Below are 15,335 nucleotides of genomic sequence, written 5' to 3'. Positions count from 1 at the left end.
AATAGTATAATCTTGATAAAATGAATGACCACAACATTTATATCTATCCAAATGTTGTTCAAGGTACTCTTTTAATGCATCCAGTGTAGGTGGTAATGATGGAATAATTTTTTTACGAGCTTTACGCATAGAAGTTTCAGCGGTTGGCCAACAATAATGTACAGCAGCTCTATCATATCTGAAATGATAATAAATAATACATTATGTTTGGTTTATGAACTGTACCTACTACAAATATTATTCATAAGAATTATTGTAAACAGAATTCTAAAATATTTAGAAATATTTGTAGGATAAGGTAAATAAATTTAAATAACTATAAAAAATAAATTACCAATTAATTTCAAAAGTGTGCAAGTTAAAAGTTATTTACGTTGATACAGAACCGGCTCAAGGTATAGGCGAGCTAGGCATCGGCCTACAGCGGCACTTTATTAACGGGGCGGCATTTGCATACAGTGATAATATTATTATTTAAGGGGCGGAAAAATGTATTTTTGTTTGAGCCGGCCCTGCGTTGATACATATACACGTGAAGAGTAAGTGTTTGTAATAAAAGATTGTCTAATAGTATTGTAGGCGTTATTATTATTATTAGATTATTAAAATAAATAGTATTATTATAAGCGTTAAGATTAGGGAAGCGAGAACATTTTTTAAGGTATACATATTTAACTAGTTTTAGATGCGTATACCCATAAATCTATTTAACAATACACAGCTGTTTGGTTCTAAACGTAAAATATTATAATACCTTAAACATTCTTCATCGTAGATGATTCGAAGTTTCGTAGTTTCTTCAACTGCTCTTTGAATCAATTTTAACCTAAACTCTTTTTTTAATTCCAGCCGTTCTGTTTCAATATTATTAGGCTCATGGGTATGTGGTATTTGGTTAACAATAACGCCATTAGCAAGTCTTTTGGCTGTTCCTTTACAATACCGTTCACGACATACCAAATATCTGAAAATATAAATACAAAAAAATTTTGTATACCTATGTAGGCACTAGGCATGGTACCTTACCTAATTAAAACTAAAAATACTGATGAATTCAAAATTATGTAGATTAAAGAATATAATAAAAAATCATTTTTGTTTGTCATTATTAGCCTCTTTAGTTAAAAAAATATCTCATAAATACATTATTATTATTTTAAGCTATCAAAAAAACTACTAAATAAATATAAAACATTTATTGTTATGTATAAGTTAATATAAAATACAATATGTAATTAGTAAAACGAAGGTATTAAAAGCTAAACATAATATTGTACACTTACCGAATACCCTTTTTTTTTCCGCCATTGTATTTGTAGGAAAATTCTGGATTCATTGTATAAACTTGTGTAGTTAAACTTTTGAATAATATTAATAAGAAAATATCACAACACCCAATAAAATTAAACTAAAATAAATGAATCGAAAACCCGTATTTATAATAGACACAATACTATAGTCTATAGAAGATGTCAACTATTATAACTATAATATACATGCCATCAAACCGTGAAGAAGCTTTACACGAAATATCGAAGCAGTATGGACACAATATGGTGAACAATTAATGAACAATGAACAATGATACACATAAAACAAATAGTACATAGACTGTCATTGGTATTCGGTATAAAGTAATTCCTAAAATGTCCATAACACATAATAGTCATATTTCTATTTTGGTAATTTACCATATTTATTTTCGGTTTTGTTAAAAATAAACATTTACAGGACAATAGTGATCAGAAAAACCCGACGTTGAAACTATTTTTTCGTTTTTTTTTATTAATTTTACAATAAGATATTCTTAGCTCATGCTATCTATATCTAGAGATATTAAAGAAATAATAATACATTTTTGGCTTGCGAAGTGTGAGGATGAATTCAAATTAGTTTTAATTTGAAACTAAATATAGCACCTTATTCTTCAATGCTAATAATACCGTGTATTGTCATTCAAACTTTTGTTGATCTCCCTATTTCCTATTATACGTAGGTACCTATTAGGTTACATTGTTATAAAAATGCCAAACTGTATATTTTATCAATTCTCAGTAGGTAGGTATTCTCTGGGATAATTTTCCTTTACAGAATGGCGACTAACGTCCGTTTATTTATTGAACGAAAACATAGGTTACTGGTTAGGGGGTACCTACCGTTTTAATAATAAATATTGAATACACTGATTTTCATAATAATTTATTGTAAAAAAAATTTAAAAAAATCGAAAATTGAATAGCATAATATTCTATACCTATTACCTAATCCAACCTAACCTACAATATTCTACATTACATAGGTGGTCCCAGAATTTGACTTCAGGTGCAGCATATTAATTAATACAGAATACACCATACATTCCTATACTTACTTATAACACACTTACACACACACACATATATATAATTATATTTTATAAATTGCATTCAATTTTCATACTTATAATTTTTATTTTATTTAAAAATGTGGCGGTTGCAAATTTAAATGGCATGTGCAGCACAGAGGCTGCACCCGCGTAGGACCTATGCCTATGGTCTATGATATTGTAATGTTTATGTGTCTAAAGTATACGACAACCCGAAAACGTATATCAATATAATATCATTATATCACATATTTAAATTATTATAAAATAATATAATATATTAATATACCTTAATTTATTATTTGATTGGTTATTTGTATTATACATAAATACATTATTATTATAAAAATAACACTTTATTTTCACATACCTACCAATAATTTGAATATTATTACCTTTTATAGTTTTAGATAATATATAATATATTTATATATTTATGTTGTATGACTTGTATCATGTGATTAACATCTTATGTATTTTTTAACAAAGGTGTATATTATAATCTGGCACGTCGCCAGAAAATGTCCATCAGGTGGGGCTATAATTTAGGTTTCTGGCCCTTGTATCATTTTACCTACAACCAGAACATTCCCCTTAAAAGTTTCCATTTACTTTTGGATTTTCAAAATAATTTCATAAAACCATTAGGTAAGTATACATATTATAATCCTTTGTATAATATACAACAGTAAGATTGTATAAATATTAAATAATATTATTAATTATTTTGGTAAGCAATTATTATTAATTAATATTTTTAAAACTTTAAGCTGAATTAATTTTTCCCATCTTTAATTTTAAAAATTAATAAATAATAAAACGTTTTAATAATTGGTAAAAAAATAGTACATTTTGAGTAGTGGGTGGGTGGGCACAGTGGAGCCGAACTCTACATTTAGTAAATCAATCGCTTAACATGATATATGAGTTCGGCACCACTGAGTTGGCCGGTATAGTGTGCCTGTTAGTGGTTGAAGGGGGAGACCTGGCCCACTTTTATTTTAGTGTGTAGCCATGTAGGTTTGGAATTTTGGATGAATAATCATTCATACAATCATTACAATAATACAATACTTAATATCCAATTGTACAATATATATCATTATTTTATAACTATTGACCGGATTTAATAGCGTTAAAAATATGTTAAAATTGCACTAAAAATAATATGTCAAAGTTACATAATAAAATCATATAAAATATATAATAATTGTTAATTACTAACTTAGATAACATGATGGACATTAACAAATTACATAATTCTAAAATAGTATTAAATAAATAAAAAATTAAAAAAAAAGTATTTAAAAATTCAAATATATTATTTTTCTGAATTACTATTATGTATAATTAGGTATTTATTTTACATTATTCCTAAATTGTGTAGCTGTAAAATGTATCGCCTGTCACTTAAAATATGTTAGTACTTAATATAATGAAAAAGTACGTTCAACGTCTACACTAATTGTTGTCAGTACATATTTAAAATAATTTAAACATTTTGGCGTTATATCTAAATTAATATTTTGATTTCCAGCCGCATAACCTCAGAGTAAGTTTCATAGTTGTATATCCTTCATTTTTTTTCTATAGGACATATTTAAATTAATCTTTAACTATGTTCCCATTGGGACTTGGAATATTCATCAAAATATTTTCAATTTCACAAAATATATTTTAACTATTATGTAATTGGCTATTTGATTTTTCTAAACTTGTGAGTTTTACGGATAACTTGATAAATAAAATTTTAAAAATGCAAAACGAATTAATAATTAGTCATTTATCTCATGAAAATCACGTCAACAATAATCTACAAAAATCACAAAAATTGCAAAAGGGTGTAAGAAAGTAGTATAGTTATATTATAATATATCGATATACTAGCCTGCTATAGTCATACGGAAGTAAAATATTAAAATATGGTTGTGATTATAATATATTTTATATAAAAATTGTACGAGGTAGATCGCATACTATTTTAAAAAAATACAGTAGGTATAGACGAGTATAGACCACACCAGATATAGTAGGTAGGTCGTAGGTAGGCAGGACAAGCCCGCGGCAAGGCAGATTATCCCATGGTTCAAGAGTTGCCTATGTTACTCCTTATGAAAAATATATTTCCCAAATTTCAGTTTCCTATGTTATATCTTTCCAGTTAAATACTTTCCTGAGAAATATTTTCCTTAATTTTAATTGTCTGTGTAATACATTTCCAGTTAAAAACTGTCCTGAATTAAATTTTTTTGTGTTATATCTTTCCAGTTAAATACTTTCCCGAAAAATATTTTCCAGAATTATATTTTCCTATGTAATATCATTCCAGTTCAATACTTTCTTAAGAAATTTTTTCCTGAACTTAATTTTCCCACGTAATACCCTTCCAGAGAATATAATTTCCTGAAATTTATTTTCCTGAATAATATTTTCCCCAAAATATCTTTCCCGAATATCAGTTTCCTGTGTAATAATTTTCCTGGTTATACTTTACTGTATATTATTGTTCCTGTTAAATGTATTCCCGGATTTTACTTTCCCGATTTATGCGGTCCCCCATATTTTTATTTGTCTGTTTTTAAAGCTTTTAAGTTCCTCAATCTAACTATCACCATTAGTCTTTAATAAATTTTAATTAATGTAACATCATCAAAAAAATTAAACCCCAGTTATTATAATTCAATATTCGATATTTAGATTGATCATATTTTAATGTTATGAAAAGGTAATATTCTTTTAAAATCTATTTGATTTTATACTCATTATTTACCATTATGCTAAACGCAAAGTTTAATCATACAAGTTTTTTGTAATCAATGTTGTAATTCTTTTAGGATTTAAAAATGTTATATCTAATATTGAGTTGATTCAAACAAAATATGAAAGTAAGTATGTTATTACTTATTATTTAAATTAAAAAATACATCTGTATGCAGTTTAAATAATTGTATGCTGTATAATATACTTTATACAATAATTTGGTATAATTATAGTTATTGCCTAGTTCAAATTTTTACGAAATATGTCAAAATCGCAAAAAGTCGCAAGTGATTTTGTAGTTGAAAAATCATAAAAATTGTTTGTGTTTATATCTAAGGATAAAAATTTCAACATTAAGTTTCCAAAAGTTTTCCTTCAAATACCTATAGAGAAAACTAGAAATATAATTATAGGAAAAATTTTAAGTGCGTTTGAATTTTAAATTTTTACGAAATTGGGTAAAGAATAACGATAACGATTTATCCTCAAACGACTTTAAATATTTGCTATTATTCAAAAAGTATATGTCGTAGATACCTGCAAATTTAATCAGATATTTAGATTGACATTTTCTTTATATAATTTAATTTTTGAAATATTCGTTATAGTTTATTTTATTTTTATATAAATATTGATAAAATGCTTAAAGATGTAATACAAAGTTTTTCATAAGTTAGTCTTATAGTGATTCAAAACCTATAAGAATACATAGGCCCAATTTTTTTTTTTTATTAACAATTGAAGTTCAAATATTGACAAAAATTTGTCTAGTCAATCATATAGGGAACTTGAAGCTAATCGTATTGTAAAAATAAGTATATATTACAAAAATGTTCAAATTATAAATATTCTTCAAAAACATTCGTGAGTTCTTCCCATTTATTTTATAATGTAAATTAAATCAATAATTTAACTTTGGGTAAATAAAATTAAAATTATACGTTTATAAATGTAATAGTTAATTTTTTAAATATTTAGGAGCACCAGAACCTGCAATTTTGCAGTCAGAAATGCGTTACGAATTTTAAAACATCGTAACATACTAACATTGAAAACAAAAAGAGGCATAAAGATGCACTAACGGCTCTGTCATATATGAGGGAAGAGGACGAGATTAAGGATGTTCTTCATAGTATGGGAGTACATCCATTTTTTTACATAACCATTGTAACGAACAAATTCATATTTACCGGAATTACTGTGGTAATGTAAAATATCCGAAGTTGATTCTTGACGCAACGGGATCAGTTGTTAAGAATTTTACGAAATTTGGACGGGAAAAAACCAAACGCATTTTCTTATATGAAGCTCTTGCTTATGATGATGATAAAAAATATGGATTCACTGTGTCCAACATGTTGAGCGAAAGACACAATAGTACATCAATTTTTTGTTGGTTGTCAGAATGGTTAAATTGTAACGTTCAGCCACCAAAAAATACAGTTACAGAAACGTCATTGGCGCTTTTATCTGCGATTATCCAGTGTTTCACACAATATTCATCACTTAGAACATATATTCAAATTTGTGCTGATATTGTTATAAAAGGATTACCACTTCAAGAATCAAACAACTTACCTAGGTACTTAACTACTTCCTATATATATATTATATACTTTACACTTTTAGAAAATAATAAGTAAATGGTCATTTTATTGTTTGTAGTATTAATTATTTATTAATATTATAATAAAATAATTTAAAATTTTAATTTAATTTTAATACATTGAGATGCTTCATTAGAGTGTATGTTGCACATGTTATTAAATTAGTTGCACAGTGAACCTCTAAAAACAATATCCAGACGTGTAAAATAAGTTATTTTAAGAAAAATTGGACAAATGATAAAATGCCAAAATTTTAAAGATTTAGAACATATAGTATTTTCACTTTTTATAGTTTTAACCAACGAAACAGATGGTGTTCGCGCCAAGCCGATCCGGCGACGATCGTGATATTCGACAGGCTATCGTGATATGCTAATGACCACGACGACGCACTATTCCATTATTATCTCCCGTTCCTTATTATTGTTTTTATTTTATTATTATTATCTATTGTCTTTGATTACCGAGGTGGCTAATCATATGGGATTGTCTCTTTGTTTGTTTTATCGGTTTTATATATTATCATTTTTTTTTTTGTTCAGCCAACGCCCTTGTCTACTTTTTATTATTACTGTTATTCTATAGTACGTACGTATTTTTTCGTTTTATATATCTTTTTCCCGCATGGTGCGAAAACATTATTATTATGATATTTACTCAAATCTCAGTGTGCACATCTGGCTTCCGGTGATTATTACAACTATTATACTTATTAAATCACTGTGTGATAAGTCAACAATAAATTTGCCTCAACAAATCGTGAGTAATTATTATCATATTTCTACATTAACTTCCCGCCAGCTGGCGTACAATCCCACAACTCGGTTGTCGGTGTAAGCCTGTACTAAATACACACAGTCTGACCGACTTTGTCGGGTGTCAATATTTTCGCCGATCACGTCAACCGTCGAGATACTTCAGAGCGTAAGTCCTCCAACAACAAAACGTTGTGTGAGAGGCCGTCCAGGCCGTCCAGACCAACGTCGTTGCAATCCAACCACATCAAGACCTCATTAATTTTAAGATTAGTTTAAGTATTTTCCCTGGTTTTTTTGTGAGCTCTGTGGTCATTGCACCATACCGAACCGACCACAGAGACCCCCTCCCCATAATTAACCTGTACCATCCTAATTCCGATCTGAGTTGGCTCCTGTTCCTGGCCGCCGTCGGCGTGTGTAAAGTTGCCTGCCTACCCTGGACATTCTCAGGCGAGGGCACTTATAGTTGCCTACCCTTGCAACTAATCGGCGTTAGTGGCGACATTAGCTCAAAACAGGTGTTTTTAGTTCTCAGGCGTGCCCCGAGTAGTCCTTCGGCTTGCCCCTATTCAGGGCGCATACAGATGGATTTGATATAAGTTCAAACATGGAAACTCCGTGCAAAAAACATAAAAAAAAAATTGATTGAGTAAACGTCAACAGGTAAATTACGTTTATTGAACCAACCACGATTTGTCTGACTTGCAAATTATTTATATTTTAGGTATTATTGATAGTCAAATTGAATCAATTATCGCCAATGAAGAAACTGAGAACGGTGATAGAACATGCATGGACGAAAGGCTTGTTTATGAACAAATCTCAGAAATGGGCTCAGAACATTTTTGAAAAAAGTAAGCAGGTTGTTCATGAAGGGATGGAATAAACGCCATGTCTTTACCATCCCTGATACCAATTTTAATCAAATTCATGAAACTTTTACCATTATGATCTGGGATTATGGTACAATAAAATTACACTAAAATGTTTAATACACTTAGGTAGACAATACTAAGTGTTACAGTTCAATACAACACTAAATTTATACATGTGTCCTGTGAAAATGTAATATATATCAATAATTAATTAATACCTAGGTACATACAGAATAATGAAGACAAAAAAGTAACATTGATATTCTTAGATTTATGTTTGAAAACAATGTTGGAAGCAATCGCATTGCGAAAAACAGATCTGAGAGAATCGCGCACACTTTAATTACTCTAAACAAGGCTCACTCTTCCGCTACACCTGATGTATTATTTTTTTATTATGTATCAAAATAGTATTTATGTATTCATTATTCTAACAAAATTTATTGAAATTATCTTAAATAGATTAATTAATGATTAATTAGGTATTTAAAAAATGAAATATATAGAGACATTTAAAGACATTTTTTTTTTAAGATGCATGCATTTCATAGGTCTTAATTTATAAGTATATATGCAGTGTTGGTGATAACTTAATATGAAAACCAAAGTAATAGCACATCATTGAAACTATCGTAAAATACGTGACTGGTTGACAGTTGCTAAAAAAAGTAAATATACGTTTTTTTTTTTAAAAAAATAAACTAGGGTATAAAAATAAATAAAAATTCTGTATGTGTATTTCAATAACGTTTGGCAAAAGAAAAATTTGAAAATTGTTATCTTTTCCTTGAGGGGGGACTAGGGAAATGTTAAAAACGCAAAATCTGATTTTCCGAATGTAAAGGGTTACGCACAAATTTTGAAAAAAGTCGCACAAATTCACACTAATGACGCACTAATGTTTGGTAAAAAAAAAATTTGAAAATTGTTATTTTTTTCCTTGAGGGGGAGCTGGGGAACATTTTTAAAGCCCTCCTTCTTTATTTTTTAATTTACGGTTAAACCGGTATCGCACAATTCTAGAAAAAGTTGCACAAATTTACACTAATGGCACACTAATGTTTGGAAAAAAAAAATTCGAAAATTTAAAAAAGTGGGAGGCTGGTGAAATGTACGTCAAACATTACACTATAGAATTTGCTTTGTTTTATTTCTTCAATAATTTTGTATTGAATTTCTTCTTTACAGTAGTTAATTATTTGATTTTGAATATTTGAGCTGATATATGTTGCTATTGAATGTGTTGTTTTAAAACTGTATCACCTGATGCAATCCTATATCTTAGAAGTTCTCTGAAATTTCCTTCATTATAAATGTTATCATGGTTATCATTAATTAATAGAGGTCCATCATCTCTATGTCCAGGCAACGGTATATTTTGTTTCCCTAAAAAAAGGATAGACTCCACTGACTCCACAATCAGCATTAAGTAAATGTAAAATTTTCTTTTCAGGATGTATAGTGCTAGACTTAAATTCAGCAGCCCTCTGAAGTGTAAATTTGTGGTACAAATTGTTTGTATGTGACTCTAAAAAACCATCTTTACCTAATAATTTTGAAAATGATTTTAAAGGGAGAGTAACAAGTTTTTTTAAATTTTAAATTAAGTTTGTTTTTATGTGCGTTATCTTTTAACAGTACTAAATCTTTCACGTGTGTATCTACATGATTCTCATTTTTGTCATACCGCTCCTTACTCTTTACTTTATGTTCAATTAACTTCTCTCTCGCTAATTTATGCGACATTTGCATACTTTGTTTCAAATCATATAAATAATCATCATAATTATACTGCGGCTCTGGTTCAGATTTTAATTTAATCGGTGTTTCTAACGTACGCCCATACACTAACGCATATGGTTGAAAATTAGTTGATGTATGTACCATTGAATTATATACAAATGTTGTATTATATGTATGAATATTTTATAAGAGATGTTAGTACGTAAGAAATAAGTTAAGAAAAACTATAGATAATAAGTAAAACAGTAAAATTCAATAAGTTAAGCAATATTTAATTATTCACAGAAATAGGTTAAAATAACAATTGTGCAATTCAGTGCCAGTAAACTTTATATTACAGTTAGCATAGTAAGCAAGATATAATAATAAGAAATGTAAATAAATTTGTTTAATAATTTACTAATCGGTTTAAAATAACAATTACACAATAATCATAGTGTCTATAATTGTAAATTTAACGTAGTAATAGAAAAATGTAGAACAATCGATAGTAATTCGATTGTAAGTGTAATATATAAGTGAGATGGCTAAGACAGCAAAGGGAGTCAGTGGTGGTGATCGTGTGACTCGATAACCACCGGACGTCGTGTTCAAACTTCAAATAAAGTATTTTGCGTTATTTTGTGTTTAACTTTATTTTGGTATACGTCCGAGTAATTGGACAAAGTGACGACAAAGTGGCGCCCAACTCGTGGCTCGTTAATCTACGGCTTTCTTTTGTGTGTGTGTGTTTTGATTATACACGATTTTTCGAGAGATCAGTGTGTGTATTGAGTATTAAGTACACGCGAAATTTTTTTTTGGATTTCTACAGTTGTGTGCGTTGAGTACACGCGAATTTTTTTTTTCAGTTGTGTGTGTGTGTGTTATAGATACACAATTTTTTGAGAGATCAGTGTGTGTGTTAAGTATTAAGTACACGCGAAATTTTTTAGATTTCTACAGTTGTGTGCGTTGAGTACACGCGAATTTTTTTCAGTTGTGTGTGTGTGTGTGTTATAGATACACAATTTTTCGAGAGACCGAGAGTGTGTGTATGTGTGTAGTAAGTACACGCGAATTTTTTTTTGGGGATTTCTCCAATTGTGCGTATGCGATATATACGAAACCGATTTCCTTTTCTTTCTCTCAATCCAGCATTTGTGTGTGGAGTGATTATACACAATTTCGTCTGGATCTACAGTACATGTTTTCAGACAACGCAGCAAGGTTAGTACATATTATATATATATAATTATTTTCATACCTTTAGATGAATGATTTAAAAAACACCAAATCCGATCTTTCAATTACAATTAATATAGCAACAGAAATATATACAAAAAAGAAACCATTTCTAATACAATATTGTATCAATAAAAAATTAAAGTCAACTGGTAACACTAATGAATTGAGAGCTAGGCTTAGTAGATATTTAAAAGGCACTATAACATTGAACGACATAGATAATACCTTAAGTGAAGAGGAACGTAATTTAATTTTAATTGAGGCAAGGGCTAATAAAATCGATTTTAAGCAATTAGAAAGAGCAGCAGAAATATCCGAATCTAGCGATTCAAGCCCTGACATAATAAGTAAAGACAAAAAATCAATTCCAGGCAGTTTTTCGGATATAACAAAAGATAACTTAAGATTATATGATAACCTAAATACCAGTACAAGTTCATTTTTAAATAAAACTGAAAGTATATTAGAAAACGCAAATACAACTTATCAAAATTTACAAAAAGAAAAACCTGAGACTTATCAAAATATATTTAAAGATCTTAACACCGATAATACTTCTAATAATATATATGAAAAATTAATTTTCAATCAAACAGAAAATAGTGAAAATAAGGAGGGACAGCTAATAAATTTAAATAAATCTACAAACAATTTTAATTCTAATGAAACAACAATATTCGATGACAAGAGTACAATAATAATAACAAATAAACAAACAAACAATAACTTAAATTCCGATATTCATTCTATTTCATTGAATAAAACAACACAAAAAATGAACGATAAAATCCTAATGATCAGACCAGACCATTTCTCGGGTAATGAGGATGTGAGAAAATATTTTAAGCAATATGAAAAAGCAGCAGATGTAAATGGTTGGAAGGACGAGGATAAAGTAAGATTTTTATCAGCCTTCGTAAAAGGTACAGCTAGTACATTTTTGGAGAATTTGGAGGACAAACATAATAATTGGACATGGAATAATTTGAAACAGGAGTTTCTCGACGAATTTCAACCAATTGGGTACGATACAATTTTAAAAGCTAGATTAGAAACTAGACGACAAGGAGATACAGAGTCTATAATGAGTTTTGTAACCGAAATAGAAAATATATGTAGACAATTAAATAAAAATATGAATGAAGACGAAATTTGCACATATATTTTAAAAGGATTAAAAGAAACAGTCTTACATGCGATTTCATTACATGACAATAGTAATTTAAAAGCATTAAAAAAAAATCTAAAGAAATTTGAACTGATGCAATTTCGAATCAATAATCGAGGAACAGAATTAAGTGATTATACTGAAATTCTTAATGAACATGTATCTCAACTAAATCAAAAAACAAGAGAAAAGGGAAAAGAATTGATGAACTAAAAAGACAGTTAATAGAGAGAGATAGAGAATACAAGAGAGAGATAAACCAGCTAAGGGAAAATATTCAACAAATCAACATTACAGGAAGGAAAAATAAATCGGTAAATTTCGACGATGAAGAAATAAATAATCGATATAATAATAACAATTATAACTATAATGAAGACAGGGGAAGAAGTTATAGAACAGAAACAAACTATCGGGGACAACGACGTGAATACAGAGATAAGAGTCCATACCCAGAAAGAGTTAACTACAGAAGTAGAGAATCCAGCAGAAATAGACAATATGGTAGAGACAGATCACTTTCTAGAGAGAGACACTACTATAATAATATACAAAATGAGACTAACACAAATCAAGATTATGAAAGGAAACCAAGTTATAGATACGTTCAAAAAAATTATGAACACAGAGATAATTCACGTGATAGAGATCCTAACATAAATACAAACAACGGTAGAGGTTACAGAAACAGATCACATTCCAGAGATCGAGACAATTCTAGAGAGTACAATTACAGCAACAGACATCAATACAGCAGAGAACATAGTCGAGAAAAAACACCAGAACGATACAGGGGAGATCGCTATAGTAAGGAAGCTGAAAGAATTATATGTATAGATGTGACGAAAAAGGTCACTATGCAGATAAGTGCACAAATACAAAAAACTAAAAACTACCGGGTTGGATGAAAATTTCGGAAAATTAACTCGGGAAGAAAAAAAAACAATTAATAAAGAAAATAATACATATCTACACTTCGTAAAAAATTGGTACGAAAATAAAGCTATAAAATTTGAGTCAAATAAACAAGAAGAAACAATTAGGAAAAATAGAGTTTTATCAATAAAAGCACAATTTGAAAATAAAATAGAACATGCAATACTAGACACAGGTTCAAACATTTCATGTATAGAATATTCCTTAATAAAAAACAAAGAAGAAATTGTTCCAGAGAAGCAAACAATTATCACTAGTGCAAACGATTCTGAGTTAAAAAACATGGGAACGATATTATTAAAAATAAATATTCAAGGTACTGAATATGAAATAAAGGCATACGTACTTAAAGGCTTAACATGCAGGTTGTTATTAGGAAATAATTTTTGTCTAAAATACGGTCTAGTAATACATTTCAAAAAAAGAAATAAGTTTTTATACAGGAGATAATAATAATATAAAAATGGACAAGATTTGGGCCGAACACAATGGACCACCTACGATACTGTATAAAACAGAGAACGTAGATAAAATGACAAATGAACATATTTTACAGAAAATAATAGTAACGGAAGACACCTTAATGCCACCCAAAATATTAACAAACATAAAAATTGAAACAAATATAGGTGCACTTGATGAACAGTCAGTTATTCACCCGGTGGACCGTTTAAGTCAGAAACACTACCTAAAACTGGAAACGAATAAGTAGGGAAAAAAACCACAGAAATTCAACTATACAATTTTTCAAATTTATATACAAAGGTATACAAAGGTACCGTAATAGGAACAACAGAATATTATATAAAAAAAAGACAATTTACTCACAATTAATAAAACAAATAACGATGTATGTGATAACCAAGGTACAATTATTAAAATTTCTAAAGACCTAACAAATGAACAGACCGAAAAAGCAAAGGTCCTAATAAGGAAATTCCAACATTTATTTACTTCGGAACAACTGGATCTAAACTGTGCCAAAGTAGAGGAATGTGAAGTTAAATTAAGCTCGAAAGATCCGGTTTTTCAAGCGCCATACAGAGTATCTCCAAAGCAAAGAGAAAAGTTAAAAAAAATAATAAATGAAATGATTAATGCAGATATTATTGAACCAAGCAAAAGTAGCTACGCAGCACCCGTTTTTCTCATACCAAAAAAACAAAAAGGGGAATACCGGTTCCTAGTAGATTTTAGGAAACTCAATGAACAAACAATAAATGACAGGCACCCTATTCCACGAGCACAAGATATATTCAGAGCTCTAGAAGGGGCAAAATATTTTTCAACAGTTGACATGGCACAAGGTTATTTTCAGATCCCAGTAAGACAAGAAGATAGAGAAAAATTAGCATTTACAACGGATTTTGGATTATTTCAATTTAAACGAATACCACAGGGTTGGAAAAATTCAGCACCAATTTTTCAAAGAACAATTAATCAAATTTTTAGCGAATACCTATACAGATCAATAGTAGCTTATCTGGACGATATTTGTTGTTTCGCAGACGAATTCGAAAAAGCATTATATAATTTAGAGAAAATGTTCATCAGGTTAGACGAGACAGGACTAAAACTTAAAACGAATAAATGTTTTTTTTTCAATCTGAAATTGAGTTATTAGGGCACAAAATTTCTAAGCACGGATTGAAACCATTAGAAAGAAACATTGAAGCAGTAAAAAAATTTCCCAAACCAACTAAAATCAAGGATGTTAGGGCATTTATTGGATTATGTTCATACTATCGAAAATATATCAAAAATTTTTCAAAAATAGCAAATCCTTTAATAGACATAACAAAAAAAGATATTGGGTTCAAATGGGAAAAAGAACAAAAAAACGCCTTTGAGGTACTAAAACATGCAATAATATCAGCCCCAGTATTGGCACATTTT

General features: G+C 29.0%; 1 protein-coding gene across 1 annotated transcript in view; it reads right to left on the bottom strand.

Annotated features, from left to right (window-relative positions):
* The window catches only part of LOC126552558 (uncharacterized), a 1,581-nt gene extending 245 nt beyond the window's left edge, over nucleotides 1-1,336 (bottom strand). The window contains exons 1-2 of the mRNA XM_050207276.1: nucleotides 1,284-1,336; nucleotides 718-964 (exon numbers count right to left, since the gene is read on the bottom strand). Of these exons, the coding sequence (XP_050063233.1) occupies nucleotides 718-964; nucleotides 1,284-1,336 (300 nt within the window). The remainder of the gene's footprint in view (nucleotides 1-717; nucleotides 965-1,283) is intronic.
* Between the last annotated feature and the right edge of the window lie 13,999 nt (nucleotides 1,337-15,335).

This window comes from Aphis gossypii, chromosome X (assembly GCF_020184175.1).
Source record: "Aphis gossypii isolate Hap1 chromosome X, ASM2018417v2, whole genome shotgun sequence".
Lineage (NCBI taxonomy): Eukaryota > Metazoa > Arthropoda > Insecta > Hemiptera > Aphididae > Aphis > Aphis gossypii.
The sequence above is the reverse complement of the archived record's forward strand: the minus strand, read 5'-3'. Positions and strand labels throughout refer to the sequence as shown.